Raw genomic sequence first — 23,329 nt, 5'->3', positions numbered from 1 at the left:
CTTACCTTCTTGCTGATACCTTGTCTCTTTCAGGTTTAATTGCTTATCATTCTACATTAAAATTATGTTTCTTTCTGTGCTGGATTAGACCAGTAGCTCTGGGCAGCTCAGTCATGTTCATTTAAATAAGGACTTTTAATTAATGCTCCATTATGAACTGATGTTGGCTTTGATGGAAAATTGAACAGTTTGAAAACAAATGTTTGTGCTCTATAATTCATGCAAGGCTTTCCTTCCCTAATGGTGTCCTGTGATAGGTGTTGAAGTAGATGTTACAATGTATTTATAAAGTAGACTGGAAGTCTTCAGCTCTTTTGAGAATATGCCAGTGGAGCATGAAGTGTTTTGTTCTGTATGATGCTTTGGCTTTATTTTATTTGTGTTGGAGGAGTACATACCTTGCTCTTATGCATTTACACACACACCCTCCCTAGCTTGGATTAGTAAATTTCTTTCCTCTTTTATTTAGGAATGAAAGGTTTCCCTGAAGAATGTGAGAGATGATCATTCTTCTCTATTCTGCCTGGAAACTTTCCAACTCTTTTGTTTCTTCTTTTACAGTTTTCTGTAGTTTGTATTTTCTTTTTGTTCTTCTCTTCCATTTTTTAAAATGTTGCCTGGTTTTATTCTTGGCAGCACTTTGGTATCCATGTTTCTTTAGCACTAATCCTTCTGTCACCCATTTTTCTGTGTCAGCTTCAGTCTCACTTCTGATGATGATATGAGAGATCTGATTTCTGAGATGAGTTTGCCAGGCTGTTCCTTTGCTAGCAAATCCAGCATGCTTCTGTTTTGCAGCTTTGTTCTTCATGATGCTCTTTCCTGCAGAGCAGCTCTTGGGTTTTGATTAAAGTATGAGTTAGGTTCTTCCAGTGAGACTTAGTGGTAATTTTGATTTGGTTCCCCTTTAACTTTACTGTGAAAAAGGAAAAGGGTTTTCAGATCAGCTTCTTATGGGAGCTGGAGCTTCAGTCCACTCTCTCCTCTCCTGACCTTACAAAGGTTGCTTGACTGACAGGATATTTTTAGCTTCTGTTATTCCCATTGCCATAGTATTAATTTGTTCAGGATCCATGCCAAGCTAATCATTCTACAGTTCCTGAATCTCCCCTTTTACATTTTTTTAAATACTGCATATTAAAGTGGAGAGCCCTTTGATGTTTAGAATTTCTTAAGTTTATTTAAAAAACAACATTTGTTTTTCAGAGAACTCCTCAGTTATTTCCTTGAAGCTTCTTGTGTGTAAATTATCTGGGCCTCTCCTTTGTAAAATACTCCATTTTATCAGATAGTGGTTTACTTTTTTGCAGACATAATTTTTCTCTTCCTTACATGTGATTTTAATGCAATGGATTCGTATTCTTTTTCTAGTTATAGCACAGTCTTGCTTTTCTTCCTATTTCGTGACATACCTATTTACCTGTGGCATTGAAATTCAAGATTTTTGGGTTGTTTGGGTTTTAAGTTTCCCTGGTGCTTACAACTTAACCACCTTTACATTGTGTTTCATTGCAGAATATCTGTAGTTTCTTGTCTCTTTTTTTTATCTAGGATATGTCTCTGAGCAGTGCAGTCAAATGCCTCCCCTTGCTTCAAAAAGGAGTATCTTTTTTTGGTGATTTTCCCTTTATCCAATTATCCCACAATAAAAAGAGGAGTATGGCAGATCTGTCTGGGAATGTAGTGACCTACAGGACTGTATTTGGCAAGGTCTACTTGAGAAAAAGTTTTAAACTCAGGACTTATATCCTTGTGCAGTACTACCCCATGTGGGACTTGTCTTCCACATTATAAATGACATGTAGTGTTAATCATTTATGTTACAATAGGATTATATGTTGCAGAGTTTCACTACTGCAGATGGGTTACAGATATGGAGCCTCACATTTGTATTCTTTCTCTCATTCTCTTCATTACAGGCAATATTACAATCAGAATATGATTGTTAATACTTGTACCACATAAACACTTTGTGCCCTGTGACCGCCCAACAACTCAGTAGCTCAGCAAAGCTGCTTTGAATTACATGGGGATGTGCCACAAAAATGTATGTGAATCAATTCAGCTTTGTTCAAGCATAGTAAAAGCCATTTTGTTTTGTAAATTTGGCTGAAAAGTTTAAGTAATTTAAGACGCCTCCTGATTTTGATTTCCCTGTGAATGTTGGGGGCAGAAGAACTGTCAGGTAGCCTGGAGGAAAACATAAAAATTGAGGGTTTCTCATGGATTAAGGAAAGACAGTTGCTCTGTGATTTGACCTGCCATATACAGGCAAAAGCAGGAATTGGCTAGTCCTTAGCTTTTGAGCACAATGGCTCAATTTTAGAAATAATTTGGCATTCAATCCCCATTAATTTCTAATAATCTCTACCAGGTTGTTACAAAGTGTGAGGGGGTTCTTGTAAAATATGCTGCTGGGATTGGTTGAATAATTTATCTGTGTTCTGACCAGAAGTAGCATCAGTGTTATGGGTTTATTGAAAACTAATTCTTTGATTTACAGTACCTAATAACACAAGGAAACTATCTCTCCTGTATCTAAGTGTATTGCTTGGCTTATTCACATTGGAAACACTTGTTTGCATTTTGGTTTAGATACCTTGAGCTGCTTTTGTTTTGTTTCCTGCAGTCAGAAGCATATCACAGATATTTTCCTGTGTTTGAAGTGTATAAACTTAGATAGGATCTTCCCTGGGAAGCTTTGAAAAGTATCTGCTCTCTCACTTACTGAGTATTTTCATTAGGTCACATAAATCTCGATAGCAAGGAAGGATAGAAATTAGCAGAGGGACTGTTATCAGAGTACTGATACTTCTCTCTTCTTGCCTGCACTCAGCTCTTCTGGAGGTCTGTGCAAGTTTGCAAAGCTTGAAAACAAAGCCTAAGGACTTTTTCATCATTCTTTTCAAACTGAAAGAATTAATAATCTTCTCATAATAAAAGATCACTGGTGACCCTCATTGCACTACAGGGAAGAATGAGTTCTATCCTTGAATCATGAAGTGCTCAGGGAAAAGCAGAGGGGATGGTGCTACTTGGAAATCTCTCGAGTGCTCTGCTCATAGATCAAGGCATAATTTAATATGAAACTGTAATATTGACCACTGAAGATCCATGGAAATCTCATTATGACTGTTTTTAGCATCACTAAAAATATAGGTACTTGTCTTGCTCTTCAGGCTAATGCGTCCCTTCAGTTTTCTCCTGTAATTCCTTGGTTTGTACCCTAAATTGAATGGAATGTGGCTGAGTGCTTTCATACCGCAAATGATAGTTCATTCTTTTTTAATGTTTTATATCAAAGATGCTATTTATGGTACTGTAATTTCATCAACTTAAAAGCAAAGGATTAGAATTTGCTTCATTACAGAGTTTGAGTATGTGAATAGAAGTTCATAAACTGTAGAGTATTTCATAAGTGCTGGTGTTTCTTTAGTTGTGGGTGTGGACTTAGTCTCCTAATTATAGTACTCTTCTAGGAGGGACAGGTGAAGTGAATCACTGTTCTAAGGCTTTATGTTTCTTGTCCCATTGTCTAAGGAGTGAAATTCTCTGTATACTTTTGTATTGTGAATTTTGTGTGAGGACATTGTACTGAAATTGTTGTTGTGGAAATGATTTATAATGTTTGGTGACTGTTTTAGTGTTGCTTATTTGGCAGATGATAACAATGCTATGCTAGTAGCAAGTTAAATAATTTTCTAGTCTGAAGATGGGTTTTAAAATAAAATGGTCTGCTGACCATTTTTGATTAATAAACCATGTAGGAAAAAGTAAAATGCATATTGCTGATACATGCAAAGATTACTTACACAGGCAGAAGGAATTTTCAAAGAAGAATGATAATTTTGAAAAAAAATCCAGCGTAAACAAAGGTATACCTGCAAGTTCCTAAGTTTTCATCATTCTGTTGAGTCTTTGGTTTTTTTCGCTTTTCCTCTTTTTTTTTTCCTTAATAAAATTCCAGATTCTGTGTGAGCAGTTTGGAACAAGTCAAATATTCCCCTTGTTGCATCTACTGAGATATATAATCTTGTAGCTTCATAGTTAGGTGAACACAGATGGAGAAATAGTGCTTGAAATTTCTCAGACTTCATTCTTGTCCAACAGCTAACAGGAATATCTTTATTCTAGGTGGAAAAAATAATATTAAGTAAAGAAAAATTTGTTTGCAGTGTTCTCTGAAAGCTGGTGTTATCAATGCTGCTATGTTCAGGTAGCAGCCTTAGTTTAAATACCTGTGTGATTTTAATGATACAGGTTTCTGTAATCCCTTCATGATGCAGTTTTTGAACACACAGTTGTTATAGACCAGCTACATTAAAGTTATTTTCTAATAATTCCTGACATCTAATGAAGAATGGAGATGAAAAAAATTTATGTTAATGTATGAATCTATAATGTACTGTATCTTAAATACTATACAGAGATTTGATTGTTTTGCTTTTCTTACCCTTCCTTTTGTTGCAGAAGAACTGAGAGTACAGAATCACAACAGGCATTATCAAGGAGAGACAACTTTCTCACCAGAAAAAATTAATATTATCTACTTATCTTTTAACCTAAAGAAGAGGTGACTAAGAGGAAGATGTGGTGGTAGTTTGTAGAACATGTTCAGGAGGCAATTGTTCAATGTCTCTTCCAATTCAAGGACTGGGAGGTGTCAGCAGAGGTTGCTGGTTTACAGGTTCAGAATCAAACAGCAGCAGATGTGGCTTCATATGTTTTGTGGGTAACTGGTGAAATTCCTTGCCTTAAATGATGCTCTGGATGTTAAAAGGGCCAGATGCTGACTGTACAAATGTCATGGAGGAATAGAGATTGGAAACAAAAGAATAGTGAGATCTCACTGCTGAGTCAGCCACAAAAGGTACAAAGCTGGACAGATGTTTGGTAGTGTTGTGGCTTGCTTGGTTCTTAAATTTCTCCCTGCACATTTTGCTTGCTCGCTTCTGGGTGCAAGGCTAAATAGATTATTTTGATTGATGTGGTACAGTCACTTTTTTTTTTTTTTGTTCTGGGGTTTCAGTTTAGCTTTCAGTTTGTGGGTTTTGTGTTCTGGGGAGACTTTTTTAAAGATCGTAAAACTTCATTTTTCATTAACTAGTTATCTTAGAAAAACTCTTTTAAATAAAAGTCATAGTTCAAGCCTTTAAGTTAAGTGAACTAAATATGGTCTGATAAAGTTTCACATTTACAGATCTCAGGGTGTTTCTTATTCAACTTGAAAAATGTTGAGGAATGATTAAATGGTAAAAGTACACAAAATCATTGCATAAAAGGGGTATGTCTAGCCTACACCAAAGAATTCTAAGCAGTAAATATGACACATTTTTCTTAAGCAAAACTTTGCTATTTGAAAAATAGCTTGTATTTTTCTAGTGACCTTTTGGTTTGTTTTGATGGAGGAACTATAAAGGAATTGCTTGTTTAATAACTCACAATGTAAAATTCCTTACTGTTGAGTAGTAGTGATGATCCCAATGCCAGGAGGAAGCAGGAACACTTGCAAGAAGCCTGGCCTAGGAATGTAGCGAGAAGAGAAACATGAAAAGCCATGTAAGAATAAATAAATTCTAGGTCATGGGGGAGCTCCTGGGCTGACGGGGACCACAGCTCAAGGGGTTTTGCACTTTACCCTTAATATTTTTAAGCAGTCCTTGGTTCTGTGCAGTCTTCTTTTGGCCCTAACAGCAAGTACAGGTCCTGATTTGTGAACAGATTAAGTTAATACTCTATCTTCTTTTCATTTCTTTGAATGCTGATTAAAGTTTTACAATTGACCATATGAAATTTAGGAATTACTGAAGAGAACGTGCATTTAGCTGAGACTGTATAAATGCTCTAGGGTGTAGTCGTTACAATTTCATCTCATATTGGTTCTAAAGCGAGGTAGCGTCTGAGTTCAGTATGCAGGAAGTAGGGAGCTGCTTGGAATCTTTTCCTTTTCCTCATTTAATATGGAGTTCAAGCCTGCATTAGTACAAGCCACGTGAAACCAACTCAGTTGCAGAATATTTGGTCCTTTCTCCTCCTTTGATGCTGATCATTCCCCCTGGTCACAAGACTGCTTCTGGGCTGGGCTCTCAGGGCTGGTGTTGTGCAGCTCTGTCCCAAGGTGGAAAACTGGGACAAAGACACCTGCCTGAGGGACTGGGGTGGGTTTGTGCCACAGTCATGAAGAAACCTGATGATTTTCCAAATGCTGTAAAGTGGTGCCTGTTTTTTTTTTTTCCACACTGGCTTTTTGAAAGGATTTTGTATCCCTTAATAATCTGCTACTGGCTAAAGCACATGTCTTCAAGTCATCACACAGCTCTTAGGAAACTGCTGACTTGCGGACATGTACATAATACTTAGAATTTTGGTGGATTGCATATATATATTTTAGTTTGGGTCTGATTCAGACAGAGTAATTCCTGACTAAATCTGTTCATGAACTCATAAATACAGGTCAAAATATTTGCTGTTTGCTCTTGGAGAGTTTGGACAGGAATGTTAACAGCTTTCTGTTTCCCTGAAAGCTTATCCATCAGACCGGCTTTTAGACATGTTCCTTTGTTTGCTGAAGTCTTCTTCTCAAAACATTCCAGGTCTAATGTGTAAGAGCCTCTTTTCCTGACTGAAATTTGAATTACCTTAATTGCCATATGATTTTTTATTTCTTGTTTTCAGTGGTAACTATTTAAAGAATTCAAATTCAGACAGAAGGTGTTCATTCTTATTTATTAAAAAAAAAATCTTTTGAGAGGGATAAAATTCTATCTATACAAATTCTGCTAATCAGCTGTGCTGCACTTACTTTCCCAAACAAGGAGGGATTCCTGCTTTGTTCTGCTGGTGTTTTGAGATACCTTATAATCTTAAGGTTTTTTGGAGTGGGTGTGTATCCATCAGAGGGGCTTTTTTCTCTGCCTAACTCTGTATTTTTTGTGCATTTTAGCAGGTGCATGCAGTACTTGTTCAGGGTAGAAAGTAGTGCGGAATGAAAAGAAGCAAGGGTGAGGCTTTTATTTGAAAGAAAAAAGCTGAGGAGGAAGTTCACTGCTGAAAGGGTTATTGTAATCAAGTTTATCATGAGAGCTTGCTGTTGTGTAACAGAAACTCTAGCTTGTCCATACCTGTCTTTAAGCATTACTTAATGAAGAAAGAAAACAAACTTACCGAAGTATTTATGAAATTCAATAAAATTTGTTTCCAAGCTCTTAGATTTCAATACATTATGACAGTTCAGGTCCTTATTGGAGTCCTCTATGTGTTTTTAGAATGACTACATTTTTTGGAAAAGTGATACTTGACTGAGTTTGCTTGTGAGCATGAACAATGTAATGCTCAAGCACGTGTCTCTCGTGGTTTAATAATATTGAAACTCATTTATTCAAAAACCACTTTAACCAGGAATCATGTAATGAAAAATATGTCTTCCTCTGAAAGTAGCCCATTAAAAAGCCTGTTAGGCAGCCAAATATTTTTTTTTCCCCTAGTAAAGGAGTACATCTATAATAGACATTCAGATGGCTTTTTTCTTTGTATGTAGGTTGCTGGCTCATCCTCGTGCCATCTTGAATTCTTCAGTAAAGAAGAACTGCCTGGATCAGTTTAATGCAGTCTATCACCTTTTTTCTCTCAAAAAGACATAAACTTTGTTTATTGAGTCATTTTCTAAAATTAATCTTTTTGCTATGTAAAGGCCCTTCTCACTTGCTCTACAGCAATGGCCAGGAGTAATTTGGGATTTTAGGATGTAGTAGTTGTTGCAGCTGAAACAGTTATTAAAAGGAGAGAGAAAGTGAGAGCCTGCCCGTGTGATTTCTGTGATTTTGAGATGGTATCCCAACTTCTTTTTTCTTCCCTTCTGCCCATTTGTGACCTGACACATAACTTGGACAACCTGTCTCCCTGTCTTTCAGGTCGACAAATTATTTTCCTTTTATTTCTTCCTTCTGCTTGATAGGAGGCTTGTAAAGGAGCAGCTTTACTTGTGTGCTTGGTCTCTTTGTCTTTCTAATGGAAGAAGTTCCACGAGATGCATATTTCTTTGCAGCTATCTAAATGGAGTTCTAGCAGTTTCACCTGTCTTCTTCTTGTCATTTGGTCCCCTTTTAATAATTCCAGGCACACCCTCTCACTGTTACATCAGCGTCTGTATGTGATTCATGGATATCAGGGTTTGGAGAAATCTATCCACTCATTTAAATGCTATCCACTCATTTTAAATACTAATTTGGGTGTAAATTTCACAGTTAATTCAGTCCACGTAAAAATGAGTGCACTGAGTCAGACGTGGGGGTCCTGGAGTCTGTTCTCCTGTTTCAGATAAGACTGAGGAAAGGAGGCAGGAGCAGGGTGCAGGGGCTCCTCCCTGTCCAATTTCACACTCACCAGCCAATCACAAGCCTAGGGTGTTTCTATACAGCAGTGGTGACAGTGCTGACTATGCCATGGAATCTCAGGATGGTTTGGGTTGGAAGGGCCCTTTAAAGAGTCTCTTCAAACATTGCCTATGTCTTTTCTGTATACCCTTTGCTCTGACAAAGAAGGCTTTCCTGAAAAGACTGCTCAGAATCTACCCATTACAAAGTTGCCTACATTAATTTTTTCCAGCTAGGTTAAATGGAAAAAAAAAAGTTTCACTATTTCCTATTTTTTCAAAGTTTGTATTCATTGTAATACACAATGTTAAAGTACCTTTAATTTGTGTTTGATGGCTATTACATTCGTTTGTGGCTGTTCCAGGTGTGATTGTGGTTGTGCCTGAGAGGTAGATAGAGGTCAGGCAAGGGGGAAAACCGATGTTGTTTTAAAATAAATTGGCAGTATGTGTTGGTGTAGGTTTATATGGGAGGTAGCTAGATTAGTAGTACTGTAACAATATACAAAAAACATGAAAAATATGATTTGTGACCATGTTAATGATCTAGTATGTAATAATTGGTCCACAAGATAATTTCCTTCAGTTTTAAATACTAATTTGGGTGTAAATTTCACAGTTAATACAGTTATTGTCTCTACTGTCAAGTCTTTTATGCAATCTGCATGCACTGTGGCTGCTGTCATCCCACATCAGGCTCATGCTGCAGATGACCAGATATATGTGAACCAGTTGAGCAGCAGAAGCAAAGTAAGGTGAGCCAGGTGCCATAGAGAACTTGACTGCTCTGCTCCATTATTGGTACCTGATTTTACCTTATGTAAATGTAGAGCCAGCTTAGGTTCCTGGGAATGTGTGTTTCAATCCAGGCAGCATTCAAAGATCTTTACATGCACTAGGGCAGCCATTTGGTTTATTATTTTTACAATAAATATATTTTATTTTATTTTATGGGCATGCCCTGCTTTACACAAGGTATGAAGCAGAATTCTGGATTGTGTTGCAAAAACCCATTCCTCAACCCTCATAACTTGTTGTTTTCCAAACCTACAAATTGAATGGCTTTATTAATCCATTTCCTGGTAAGTTTAGTACACTCTTTTTCAAACTCAGTCCAAGTTGAATTTGTCATCTTAAAAATGATGAAGCCTTGCATATCCAACTCTAAACATTAGAAGATTCCCTAAGATTCACAAAAAGCTGATAATGAAAAAATTAGTCAGATCTTATTAGGTTCCAGTATTAAATGATCATTAAAGAAATCCCTTGGGAAAAATGTCCAGTGTGGAATAGAAGCATCACAAAGTAGGTAGAACTTCAGAGAATGTACATAAGTAGAACTTCAGAGAATGTGCAGGCATGGGGAAAAAAGGATCCCAGGATGGAAATGCACAGGTAAAAAGATAAGGAAGGGAATTGTGCTGCAAAAAAATACTGAACAGGAAAGAAAGATGAAAGAGAAAAATATGAAATGAAGAATTTAGAATAACTGTATAATTATTTATTTCCAGAAATAGTAGAACATTATCATTATACCATAAGCTGAGTTGTGAATATTGTGAATATGTAAGTAATGGGATATTGTCCTGACACGGGTGAAGAAAATGGCTTACACAGTTATCCAAGAAAAGAGTCAGCCAGACCACATTTAAAACAAGAAACTATGGAGCCTGCAAATTGTTCTAGAAAGCCAGCCAGTGCATACTGTTTTCTGCTTGTTGATCAGCAATATTCTGATATTGTCCAAACAAGTAGGAGAGGCTGCAATCTTGGCTTACTCAAAACAATTACCTGTTACTTGATCTGATTATCATGCTAATAGTTTGGCTCCTCTGCTCCTGAAAACCAGTTTGTTGTTTTCTAATACAGGTGAAAAATGCCATGTAACTTTGAAAGATAAAGACAACTGATTTAAATAGTTTAATGAATATTTATCATTATGAAAATCTTGTTATAGACACTTTTTCACTGACTCAACGATGTGTATTTTGTTCTCCTGTGCTCAGGGGGCAGGGGAAAGTACTCTCAAGTAATACTAATCTTCTATACTGCTTTCTGGAGTGACCTTATTTGTCATATGTGGGAATAAGAGACAAAGATTTTAAAACAAAGCTTAAGAAAAGGTCTTGGCAACCTCTGTAGCCCATCTGGACAAGTTACAGACTCTGTCAGCATTGTTGATCAGTCTTGGAGGAATCCCAGCTTGCAAAACACCTGAAAAGACTAGCAGGTGGAATAGCTTTAAAAGGGCTTTTTGTCAGTCTTCCTGGAATTATTAGGTGCCCTTAAGGGTTTGTAACTTGAGTTTTATATGTGGTTTTTATTGTGTTTCCCAGGTTCCCAAAACAAGGTGAGAACTTAGTAACTTCATGTGGTGATGGACAGGGGAGTTGTCCTAATATATACCACAGAAATACATCTTGAAGTTTTTAATTTATGATTGGATAAGTGAAAGTTATACTTGGAGGGTGTGTGGCATATGATCTAACACTGTCCTCTATTGTCCAAGTACTCCTCCCTTGGGGTTTAATCATGGGTTGCTGGAGGCAGAGTTTTTTAACTAAAGGAGGGAGGCCCTGGCTCTGGATCTTGCTTTCCTAGTGAATTTGCTGGTTGACTTCCAAGGCAACTTGTTTTATCAGGTTCTTTTCTTTCAGAGATACATAGCTGAGTAGAAGGTGGTAACTTTTATTAGTTTTGAGGCTGCTTGTATGCTGCATCTTTACTTAATATTGTCTCAACAGTTGCTGTGTCGGTTGTGTGGAATTTGGGAGTTCTTTCTCTTTTAACCCTCCCAATATGTTTGAAATTTGACAGAATAAAAGATTTTTTGTGTGAACCCACAGCTCTTTCAGAGTTAAACAGAGTATGAACAGGGCATACAGTGGCTGGTGAAAACAGCCAGTGCTTGGTTACTGCAGGAACCCTTCAGTGTCCTTAGCCCTGGCCTTTCAGCCCTGTGCTGTGTCTCAGGCAGGTGTGACCTTGTGCTGGATGCGGCTGTGCTTGCAGCTCCCAGTTCCAGAGGTGACTTTGCTGCTGGAAGCAGGGGTTCAGTTCAGCCTCACCATCATGGCATAGTGCTGGGACTACTACAGGGAATGTGTTTGGGCTTAGGCTTTAAACCCTGGGAAACAGCAGTTGATTTGGTTGATCTTTATCTTCTATTAGGATGCACATTCTGTGTTTTCTGATCTCTTACGAACAGACGTCAAGAACAGTTTTTGTCTGTTAACAGTGTTTTAAAAATAATCTAAGTGGTAGCTCTCAGTCTTAATTTTTATTTGTAGTTTTTATACCACTTTTTTGTCTTCAGAAAAAAAAAAAAAAAACATTGGTTGTCATTGCAAAGTTAAGCACTCTCTAGCCATTTTGAAAAAGAACCCAGTTGCCTTCTGTGGATTGCAAACAAAAGCTTTGAACCAAAAGCAGATATTGGGCAGAGGGAAGAAGGTTTGCTTGACCAATACCTAGGATAGGAAAGCTGTCTCCTTGCCCTGGTGCAAGGAGGGAAGCCAAGGTGAAAGGTGATAAAGGTGTCTATTGGAGCCCTCCAGTTAAGATCTATATTCCTTAAAGTAGCTCAGTGTCAGATTAGACTTTGGATAACTCTGTTGGTGATAGTTTGATGTTTGAGAACAGGAATGCTTCAAATTACTAAATTCCCAGTGTCTTCATTTATTTTCACCTGTGATATATTATCAAGAAGCTACTAATTCAACTGCTTTTCATTAGGGGAAAGCATATTTTCTTGCTATCTAATTATGAATAGTATTCATGTAATGTTCTTATTTGAATTATGTGGGACTTTAATTTTTCTCCCAGTACACTCAAGAGAAGTTACCTATGATTCAGGTTTTGTTCCAAGATTGGTTTGGTATTCAATTTAGCACTGCTTTTTAGAAGGAATGGGAAGTACTGTGAGCCTGGTCTTCTGCAGAGCTCTCTGGTAGTGCAAGTTTTACTTGTTTCTCAAGATAGTCCTGGAGCAGTCTAAGCCAATTTTAACACTGTTTAGAAACTATAATGAACATGATACAACTTCCTAACTGTTACAAAAAGTTACATGTGTAATAGTAGGTGACAGCAGAATTATTCATTTGCCTTAGCATGTGTTCATGCAAGTCTGAACTGCAGTCTGAGGGGAGATCATTTAAAAAGAGACAGCGTAATGTTGGTAATCACTCAAAACAAAATTTGAGCATTGGCTACAGAGCTTATATTAAAATAAATGAAGGCAAATTATTGAATGAAACTACATTAGGTCACATCATGTCTTGTTGTAAACACAGTTACTCTGTAATCTGAACTAAAAAAAGAGCAGAAGCCTGCATTCACTTTTGTTCAGAAAAGTTCTGAAGTTGTGCATAAAGTGTAAAGCCCTGCTAAGTTTCTTTTAATGGAAGGTTCCAAATTTACAAATTGACTTTATAAAATATGAATACATGATAAAGTGCTTGCTGAATTAGAAAAATCCCTAGCTAAGGCAAAAAAATCATTGCTTTTTATACATTTAAAATGTTAAAGTAGCCTGAACAACTGAAATTGTTGCTTTTAGAGGTAAATTGAAGTAATCATTTTAACTACAGAAAATTAAGAATATTTAATGAAGCAGCTCAGGTATTGTGAAATGAGGGTCAAACCTCAGATCCATACTTACGCAAACTTCAGGTCCTGCTGAGTTCATTATGAATAAACATGTCAAAATCTTGCTGTAATTTATATTCTCCTATAGCAGCAAACCTCAGTACAAATTGTGCGAACTTTCTCATGCAGCCAATGGTTTCAAAAAGAGAATTTCAGATTTATAGTCACTAATAAATATGCAAATATGGATTTTTTTTTTTCAACTAAATAACATGAAAGATTCTGTGGAAGGGTTCTAGAGGATGTGGGCCTGGTGCTGAATGGGAATATGATTACAAAAACCAAGGAGAAGGCTAAAGTGATGATTGGGTTTTTTTGCCTCAGTTTTTGAGAAGCAGTTTAGGGAACATGTGAATGAAGTGGACATATGAAGGTTCATGGGCTGCAATGAGATGCTGCACAAGTGTTGAGGCAGCTGGCTGGTGTCACTGCAAGGTCACTGTCACTAGGATTTGAGCAGTTCTGGTGACTGCACAAGTCCTCAAGGGAGACAGGGCATCCTTCCTCTCTGCTTGGCACTGGTGAGGCGCATCAGAAGTGCTGGGTGCTGCTCAGGGCTCCCCAGTACAAGGGAGACATGAATGCAGTGGAGAGAGTCCAGTAAAGGGCTCTGGAGATAGGGGAGTGGGGCCTGACAAATGAGGGGAGCTGAGAGCACTGTGACTGTTCATGCTGGAGCTGGAGGATAGTCAGGGCAGGTATGGTGTGGTGCCTGCAGGAGGCTGCAAAGGAGGAAAACCGGATCCTCAGTGCTATCCAGTGACTGGATGAGAGGAAAAGGGCACAAATTGAAATACAAGAAATTCCATTTAAGCGTAGGGGGAAACAAAACCTTTTTTCCTTTGTACATTGGAGTTGGTGAAACACTGGAGGAGATTTCCCTCAACCCTTGGAAGCTGCCATCTGTGGCCATGTTCAGTTTCTGACTGGATGTGCTCCTGGGCACCCTGATTGAACTGACCCAAGCAGGGGCCTGGACCCAGCGGTCTCAAGCAGTCCCTGCCAGCCTCCACCTTCTGTGCTTCTCTGACCTCTTAGCCCTTTAGACAGTTCACCCTCAGTTACGTCTCTATTGTTTTTTTCCCAAAGCTCTCAGTTTTGGAGAATCTGGATGCATAATGAGCATTTCACAAGAAAGGTGGTGAGATGGTGGAAGATCTGAAGCAACTTTCTGTTTTTTCCTTTTGTATTTCATGGGATTTAAAACTAGCAGTTTCTCTTTGCAGTACTGTAATGGCTGTAATTTACTGTAATGTAAGTGGCTCCATTCTTGCATGTGTGTTTAGTTATAGTTTGCTAAAAAAATCTGTATAAATAATCCTGTATTAAACAATTCAGAATTTAACATCAATAATTTTAAATAGCTTAAAAATATGGTAATAGAGCAAATGTATAACCCCTACAATCCTGTCTTGCAGTCGTGGCCTGAATATAAAGAAGTATTCAACAAAATGCATGAGCTTGCAGCATTTTTAGACCTGCCTCGTTTTCCAGATATAACAGAAAGCTGCTTTCTTCATCCAGACATGCTGTGCATGAAGTACTTGATGGAAGCTAATTTACCTGGTAAATATTTTCCCTAGCCTGAACTGATAAAATTTTTCTGTGGTTTATTAAACTCTAGCAAAAAGGCTTAAATTACTACTTCAAAGTGCCTGCTCTTTTCCTTCTAATTTATTCCCATTTCAGCTTGAACTGAAAGATATTCTTTCTATAGAAAGCACCTTCCTCAAACATTTAGAGTACGTGTTATGGGCCCAGATATGCAGGGGCACTCTGATGTTGGTTCTGTAAGGCTGTGGAGTGGATCATTCATTTTAAATCTTTCAGTATCCATGTGAACTAAGAGGCACCTGTTGAATTCATGTGATATATTAACTTCAGCTAAATGATTCATGTAGTTGGCACCTGATTGCTTAGCTCTGAAATTCTCATATGTAGTAATGGATGTATATTCTTTAATAAAGAATATATTTTGTGTATTATATAATATTGTATATTACTATTTATTTTAATATTAATTGATGGTGTGTGACAGATCAGCTTCTGTCTCACTTCATTTATATTTTAGTTCTGTAATGATATATAAGTATTGACTGTTTTTGTCTGTCCTATAATGAAGTCTTGAATATTGACTTGTCAAGGAAAAGACCAGTATGTCCTAGTATGTGAACTCTCTGTTATGTTACCATATTTTCTGTCAAATATCTTTGTGACTGAAGATGAGTTACACAGACAAGTAGCCTGTAAATTTTTTTCTCAAAACATTCCAATAGTTCATAGTAGGGGAGGGAGTTATTGTGTTATTTTGCAATTAGTTAGAATGAATAAAAGTGTTTGGTTTTTATATTTAGTCACAATTGAATAGAGAGACGATAACCAAAAGGTTTAGGGCTAAAATTCTGGAGTGGTAATTCTGATTTTGTAGTTTTATGCCAGTGTTGTGATCCCATAGAGGATTACATTATTTTACAGATTGTGAAGTATAAATTGAATTTTAAAAAGGCTGCAAATTTGTTATTTTCAGATCTTTTACAGGAAATGCAAAACTAAGTACTCTTTGAAACTTACTGCAAAAGAGGAATATATTGTCCTTTTCCGTGCAACTTAGATTTTTATCGTGTATAAGCATTTTTTTTATTAATTGAAAAGGGCTGCTGCTGTTGTCTAACAACTCCTAAAAGAAGGCAATGAATTGGGAGTGTTAAAGGACACTAAATACCAACTAAGAGACTCTTTTATGTATCTGAAATTAAATATGCTTCTAGTATTTATAAGAAAATTTAGTTTCCACTTTTTTTCTGACTTTTACTGTTATGTGCGAGAGGATTGAAAACAGGTTCCTTCTGAACTCTTTGTAAGCAGCAAGAGGGTATAAGTACAGCTGGATTAAGGTTGTACTTAGTCATACATTGCTAACCTTTGTGGAATCTGATGGTGATGTAATCAACTCCTGTATTTCTTGCTGAACAGGAAAGGTGAGAAATTTGGGGGATTTGTATCTGTGAAAAATAAGCAGAGTAATAAGAGCCTGTATAGATGCCTGCTGTGCACCTTGTGGGGCTGCAGCTGGATCTCCCTGGCACAGCTTCTGCTGGGGAGCAGCGGTGCTGCCCTGCCACCACCAAGCTGCTCTGCCTGCACAACCAGCTGCTTTACAGCCAGCCCTGCTCCTCCTCTGTGCAGGGCTGATTCCTGCCAGGGCTGGTCAGTCAACATGCAGGAAAAAAGTTTGTGACAAGTTTTTTGCTTTTGGGCATTTTTTTTGAAAATATATTTATGTGGATTTGCAATAGGCTTTCCTGCAAGAATATTCAGGATGATCTCACTATATTGTTCAAGTAACATCAAAGCACTATTAAATATGTGACTTTTTTATTCTCCATATGAATATATAATAAGTCACAAGTGTTTTCCATGTAAGCACAGTGAAGGTTGCCTAGTATTTTTAAAAGTATCCAAAAATACTCCTCAACCGAAAAAATATGGTTGTCAAATGGTCCTAAAATACCTAAGCAGTGTTTTCCTCAATGCCCAACATATTTGCACCGTAAAAACATTTCTAGTTTGTCTTAACATTTTATGTTTTTATGTTAATCAGATGAATTGCATAATTGGACTTGTCGAGTGGTGAAAAAGACTGGTATTGGAGAAGTGGATTTCCTGACTCTAATGCCTGGAAATAAGTCAACAAGAAAAGTGAAATATGATGTTCTTGCTGCAGCAGTTATTGTAGTTGTGCTCAAATTATTGTTTTTATTAGATGATCACTATGAATGGTAAGTGTACAGACAAATCTGTAGCAACCCTCAAATTTCAAGTAGTGCAAATGCTTGTCTAAGATTGTTCTTTCTTTAGAGTTAAATTTATACTACTCAAATTTCACTTAAGTTCAGTAGCTTAAACCATACACTTGAAGGCATTTTAGACATGAAATATTAATTACTTTTAAAATTCATTGGGTTGTATCTGATAATTGGAATAAAATTAGGATGACATTTTTGTCTGTTGTATTTGAACTTCATGTGAAAAGTGAAGCATTTGGATCTACAAAAGAGCCTGATTTTTAAAATTTTTTTACAGGTTACTTTCAGAGTTTGCTGAAGAAAGAAATAAAAACAACACAGAAGGTATATAAATATTCTAGTAGAAGCAGTGTAACGATTTTGTAAATGAAACTGTTTTGCAGTAAGGGTTAGAAAGACTTTTCTTATTGATCATGAAAATGTGTTTTTTCATTCATTAAGGGGAAATTTTATTTAGAGAAAAGAGTAGATCCTGTTCATGTAAACTGGCCCCAGAGTACCTGCACAATTCTTTTTGTTTGGGATAGGGGAGTTTGGTACACATTTTGCTGGGTGCCTCTCTTCTTCTGCTTGTGCATGTTTGCCTCTTGGTTTAGAGTTTTATGTGTGGTAGGTGGAGATGAATGGATACACCGTGAAAAGGGAGCACACTTTGATCGTAAATAGCAGATACTTACTAGGGGCATCAAACCACATTTATGATAAAATCCAAACTTGTTTAGTCTTGTTAAATAAAATGTCTTAGTGTGTAACATATTTCAGATGTAATCTAGTTTCTTAGTCCAAATAATCCTGAGAGAGTGTGGAAAAGCTAGCAGCAATTAAGATGGAGAAGATAATGGTGTGAACATGGTTCTTTGAGGGCAGAAAGACCAAATCAGAGATTAGAAATCTTCAGGAAGATGTTCCATGACCTGATCCAAATCACAGTTGAAGATGTGTTGCAGTTTATTTGCAAGGCCTTTTATCCAGTTTTGGGTCATTCTGACCCTTCTGATGCTTTGTTTAAAATTTAGGTCCATAATAAAATTATGGTGTTAGTCATGTGTGAGCTCAATTACTGCTGTAACTAGAGACATCCCTGTTAACTAAAACTGGTAATTTTCACATTAAGGTGGAAACACAAACTTATGGTGGATTTTTATTTTCCTTTTTACTTCCCTTGAAAACTTGAAGTACATGATAGTGACAGGAGTGAGGAGTTGTGCAACTGCTTTACAAGCTCAGGCTCATTAATGTCTTAATGGGGTTTCTCCCTTATTAACAAGTCTCATTGCCCTTGGGAATTAACAGCTCATTCTTTGCCCACTTTTTTACTTTAAAATCTGCTGGTGCAAATGATCCATGTGCTGTGTTTTGTTGTCCCTGTGCTTAAGATGTCGGGGTGATGGTGAGCAGCTGCACAAAGGAGCTGATGTGAGAATTTCTGTTAGATGACTGATCAGTGCCAGAGCTCAAAACTGCCTCTGGCATTTTCCCAAAGTTAGAGTGCTTAAATGAATAATGGTTAATACTGAGTTTTAAAGATTCAATTTATGTTGACTCCATTCTCAACTTAACTATCCATTCTCTAGTCAATTTTTTTAAATTAAAAATAGTATTTCAGCTCCTACATTTCTTCAAACCACACTAGAAGCAGTACAATAGATAGTTATAGTTACCTACCATGTGTGTTCTGTGAACTGCACACATCCACAATATGGGTTTTGTTCAAATAAAAGGTGATTGAGATTTATGTAGATGTATATATATGTGTGTATCAGAGCTGTGTATTTTCCAGTCAGCTCAGCTACATGAATGTCAGACCAGCAGTACTGGCCAGGTGAAGGGTTATTACAGTGTAGCATTGTGTCTCTGACAATGGATTTGCATGTGACAGATGTTAATAATTCATATAAAGTTTAACACCAATTTCTACTGGCTCCCACACTGCTCTCCTAGCAATTTAGGAGTATTTACTTAAACCTCGGGGTTTAAGGAGCTGATAAAAGAAGTTGTATCCAGACCTTTGAATTTCAAGGACTTCTGAGGGGTCTTTGTTCCTTTCATGTATCTCTTGCTTTTTGAGACCATCTATGATTTTAGAATCTAGACTCTCTGAAGCAGGATAGTACAAACAGCAGAAATGCAAATAATACAAAAGGTACATAAGTTTGATTGTAAGAACAATGTATGCACCTTCAGGAGAGTTTGAACAACTGGCTGGCAAAGCTGAGCATGACGCAAGCATCGCATGCAGTGCAGCTCAGGCCATGGGGAAATGCAAAGTCTGGTTAATTCACAATGCAGATATTCCACCCAGAGGGATAAGAGTTGATTATTTTTAAATATGTAAGTCTACACCATATTTCTGTTTGGAATTCTTATCCCAGTTGGTCTGCTTCAGTCTTGAGCCTCTTTGGAGGATCAGGGATAAAGGTGCTGCTAAATGTCCTATGTCTTCATGTTTTTGCATGTGCTGGTAAATGCTTGTTCACATATCAACAAGTGAAGTTCCTGTGCTCCAAACCATGAGAGACTGATATGACGACCATTGTCTAGTTTATCTTTCCAATCCTATAAGATTTCAGAGGTAGTGGGATTGACAGTGTGGAGCTGGTGAAACACTGCATCTGTGAAATTTTATGTGAAATTTTATATGAAATACATATGTGAAATTTTGCATCTGATCTTCTTTAGATTTTATTTTTTTAAACTTAAGCTTGATGCATAGTTTCATTAATCCCTTGAATTCAACTCTGAAACAGTTGAAGGCCACTCCACACAGTGGAGAACTAGTTGATTTGGTAGAGAGGAGGTAGTTTCTAGGCTTAGCTTTCCAGAAAGGAGGGAAAAGGTTTGACTTGTGCTAAATCAATGAAACCTAAGATATGGGGCTTCTTTGCACTTCCTATGACATGCTGTTCCTTCGTTCCATTTCTGTGTTTCTCTTTCTTACAGAATTATTAGATCAAGTATATTTTCTTTAAGCACATAGCATTTGGGTTAGTTTGTATACAGGTGCAAGATGCAGGGTCTAAGTGCTTATGGACCTTCTCTGTCATTTCTTTCATTTCTTCCCAAACTAAAGTGTGTATGTTTTATTCAGGGGGCCCATATTTTGAGTTCAAGAAGTGGTATGAGGTGGTGAAACATTCCTTGGATGTGGAGCAAAAGAAACTGGATGAAGAAAAGGCCAAGTAAGAGGTTTTTAAGTACTTCTTTTTTAAGGTAGACAGTTCTGCGTGAACTTCTGATCCCTACAGAAATGAAAAAAGTTAGAAATTTGTTCCACATATCCATTCACCAAGCTTGAGTGAATAGAATGACTGTTTTAATTTTCTATTTATACTCATAAGCTTTATCCACATTATTTATTAAATGCTCACTTACTGTGAAAAATAGCTTATACAGCTGAACAATTAACTGATTACAGTAGATCTGGGCTAACATGCCTTGGTTTACCTGCTCAGAAAAAGATTTCCTTTATATGTTGGAGGGGCAGTGGCTCTTAATAGCACTAAACATTAGATTATTTTGATTTTAATTTAAAACTTTAGCAGTATTTGTAATAATTTATTATTCATTTATTCATTTGGTCCAGCTTTCTTTTTGTTAACAATTCTTATGTCTCTTACTGGTAGGTATCTGTGGAGATGTGAAAAGCCATTGTTTTATTCAGTCAAGAATAAATCTAAAGTTCTAAAGAGAAGACGTGAGTAAACTTTGCTTCTTCCCAGCAACACAGAAATCTGCTCCAACTTTTCCCATCATAGATCTTCAGCTGTGACTGATAACATTTACATCTTAAAATATTTTGTCTCCTCTCTTTCATCTCTGGGTACAATTAATGTAGTACTGTTTTACAACCTGTGGCTAGAATTTTTCAAACATGCACAGCTGAAACTGCCTTTGCCAGTCTTCCCAACAACCTACTGAGCCATGTCTCAGAATGAGTGCTCTTGTCCTCATCTTCTCTAGTTTGCCTTTATGTCACTGTTCCTCGTGAGTTGTCGTTCTTCTGTAGCTTTCCTGTCTGTTTCCTCCTTTAGTTTCTTGAATGCTTTAGTATGAATATCCCAGTATGTCCTTTAGTAGATCTTGCATGTCCCTCTTCTCTCCCACTCCTTGCAATCCTCTGCAAAAAGCAAGGAAGGCTTTACTTGGGTAGCCAGCACCATGTGGTGAGAATGCAGGTACAGCTGCTGAATTTTAGTAGCTCTGGAAGTACTTGTGAGAAGTTTCTGGAGTCTGTATTGACATAAAAGCAAAGAAACAAAACCACAAAACCCCAGTTGTCTGCAGAAATAAGGAAAAGCAGAATTTTATTCAGCCAAATGAGATCTGGAGTTCTTCATTCTACGTTTTATGTTATCCAGAAAGCAGCAGGTATTTGAAGAGAGTTATTAAGTATGGCAAGTGGTATTTTTTTTTATATGTTCTTTCAGTTTCTGGAAGTGATGGTTCAGGGACTTCTAAACAAGTTGTATAATCCTATTTGGTATGAATTACACATGTTGGATTTCTCCTGCAAGAAAACAGTGGGAGTTTGTTTAAGTACTCACTCTTCAAAATCCTGTTGGAGTGCTCCTGCCATCAAGTCATGTTCCATGGAAAACTATGTTTAGATGTATTCATTTCAAGCTGATTGTTTACTCACATGCCCTTTAATTCATGCATTTATAGGAAAGGAGATTCCTCTTCTGGCTCTGCTTCTCTTGGAGCTAGAAGAGGACCACTTAGATTATGGAGCTTTATCATAATGTTGTGAGCAGGAATATCACGTAATTGCAACTGGGCAGGATTGATCTTAAAGCAAATGTACCACAATAGAGATGGTGCTCTAGAACACTTATGTGCCAGGTACAGGTTTTCGGAAACCTTCCTGAACCTTTGATTTTGATCATAGATTTTAGTGTCATCTTGAAAGAAAAACTTCCCAGTCCTTGGATGATTTTCGGAGGTTTTTTTCAGTGTGTTTTTTTTTTCAGTACATGAATGTGTTTCTTTAAATACAGCTCATAAAAAGCAGTTAAAGGTCCAACAATGTTTTTAACCTGCTTTTTATCCTAGAGAAGCAAGGCATAGGCAGTCATACAGTGTGTGCTGATCTATCATGATACCTTCTTTCCCTTCTCAGCCTCAATAACTTAGGAAAGCTTGTCGTTCATCCACTAGCAGCAGGCAAACATGGAATGGGTTTTTTTTATTGTTGGGGTTTTTTACCAGTTGAAATTTGCTTCATGGAAAGCTTAACCTTCAATCCATGTGTGTATGAATGTGCTTTCTATCAGCATAAAAATCCTGGCAGTATCAAATGGATTTTACAGGTTTTACCTGCAGGAATGTTTTAAGAGTGCCCCACTACTAATATCATTAGGTATAAAAGACATGGCATTTTGAATTATGTTTCAAAATGTTTCATTAAAACCTGCAAAGAGGGTGGCAGAGATAACCTAGAGACTTCCAGGATTTCTCAGTCTTTCATGGAGAGGTTAAAAAAAAAAAATTAAAAAGCACAAATACCCCATTTTCTTGTTGTATAAGTCACCTCTAAACAGTATTCTGGTACTTAGTAGTTTTACATTTGTTTATTTTGTTTCTCTTTGCACAGAAATGGTTGTGAACTTACAAAATCAGTTTGGCAAGCTGTCTGGTTCAGTGCAACGTGCTGAAAAGCCAAATCCTTCAAGTTTTCAGTTAAGTTGGTCTGAAGAAAACACAGATGGGAGTTGTTTTCACGGGCATAGCCTGAAGGGAGTTTTGCAAGAAAAATGTGGTTTACTGACAGTCATGAACCCTGACTATTGGCTGTGTACAGTTAAACTATGTAATGAGAAGTAAGTATTCACATTTTTGCTAAATAAATTTTGGAAAGTTCTCCTGAAAAGAAAGTCCTGTACATACATTTTTGCAAATGACAAATACAGGGTGTGTGCACAGCTATGTGCTCACATACAGTTACAGTCATTTCTAGAAAGGGGTGTGTGAGGAATGGATAGTCTTGGACTGTGAGTAGACAAACTGTAACATGAAGAGTGATCAAAATGAGCTTATGAGAAGAGAGATGAGACAAAATCAACAACTAGAGTCACATGGCAAGAGTAGCAGCTAGGTGCAAATACTTCATTTCTTTACAGTGTTTTATAAAAATATGTGTGATGCAGCTCTCCAGAGAATGGAAAAACAGTCCCATTCCTCTCCTCCCTGGCCTCTAAAAAAGCACAGAAAATTAATTTTCTAAATCACTATACTGATTTTTTGATGGCCTTAATCACAGTGACTTCTGGATCATATACCAGACTTTGGTTCTGCTATTGGTTGTATTATGAAACCCTAATCCAGAAGAGGAATGTACTGGTGAATATCAGTGAGGAAGATCAACTCTTGTAGCTGGCTTGGAGTCTCCTGAATTCTGAATTTCTCATGTATGCTATTGAAAAGTGGTTTTTTTTGAAAGAAGGTTTGGTTACATTCATGTGAAATGAGATTTCATTTGTCTGTTGAGTAACATGTGATATCTTTA

General features: G+C 37.1%; 1 protein-coding gene across 1 annotated transcript in view; it reads left to right on the top strand.

Annotated features, from left to right (window-relative positions):
• The window catches only part of TAF1B (TATA-box binding protein associated factor, RNA polymerase I subunit B), a 45,851-nt gene that overhangs the window by 19,483 nt on the left and 3,039 nt on the right, over window positions 1-23,329 (top strand). Inside the window, exons 9-14 of the mRNA XM_059468168.1 lie at window positions 14,437-14,584; window positions 16,620-16,797; window positions 17,102-17,148; window positions 19,913-20,003; window positions 20,448-20,518; window positions 22,418-22,643. Coding sequence (XP_059324151.1) covers window positions 14,437-14,584; window positions 16,620-16,797; window positions 17,102-17,148; window positions 19,913-20,003; window positions 20,448-20,518; window positions 22,418-22,643 — 761 coding nt within the window. The remainder of the gene's footprint in view (window positions 1-14,436; window positions 14,585-16,619; window positions 16,798-17,101; window positions 17,149-19,912; window positions 20,004-20,447; window positions 20,519-22,417; window positions 22,644-23,329) is intronic.

Source organism: Ammospiza nelsoni, chromosome 3, assembly GCF_027579445.1.
Source record: "Ammospiza nelsoni isolate bAmmNel1 chromosome 3, bAmmNel1.pri, whole genome shotgun sequence".
Classification (NCBI taxonomy): Eukaryota; Metazoa; Chordata; class Aves; order Passeriformes; family Passerellidae; genus Ammospiza; species Ammospiza nelsoni.
Note: the sequence above shows the minus strand (reverse complement) of the source record. Positions and strands in the feature narration are given on the sequence as shown.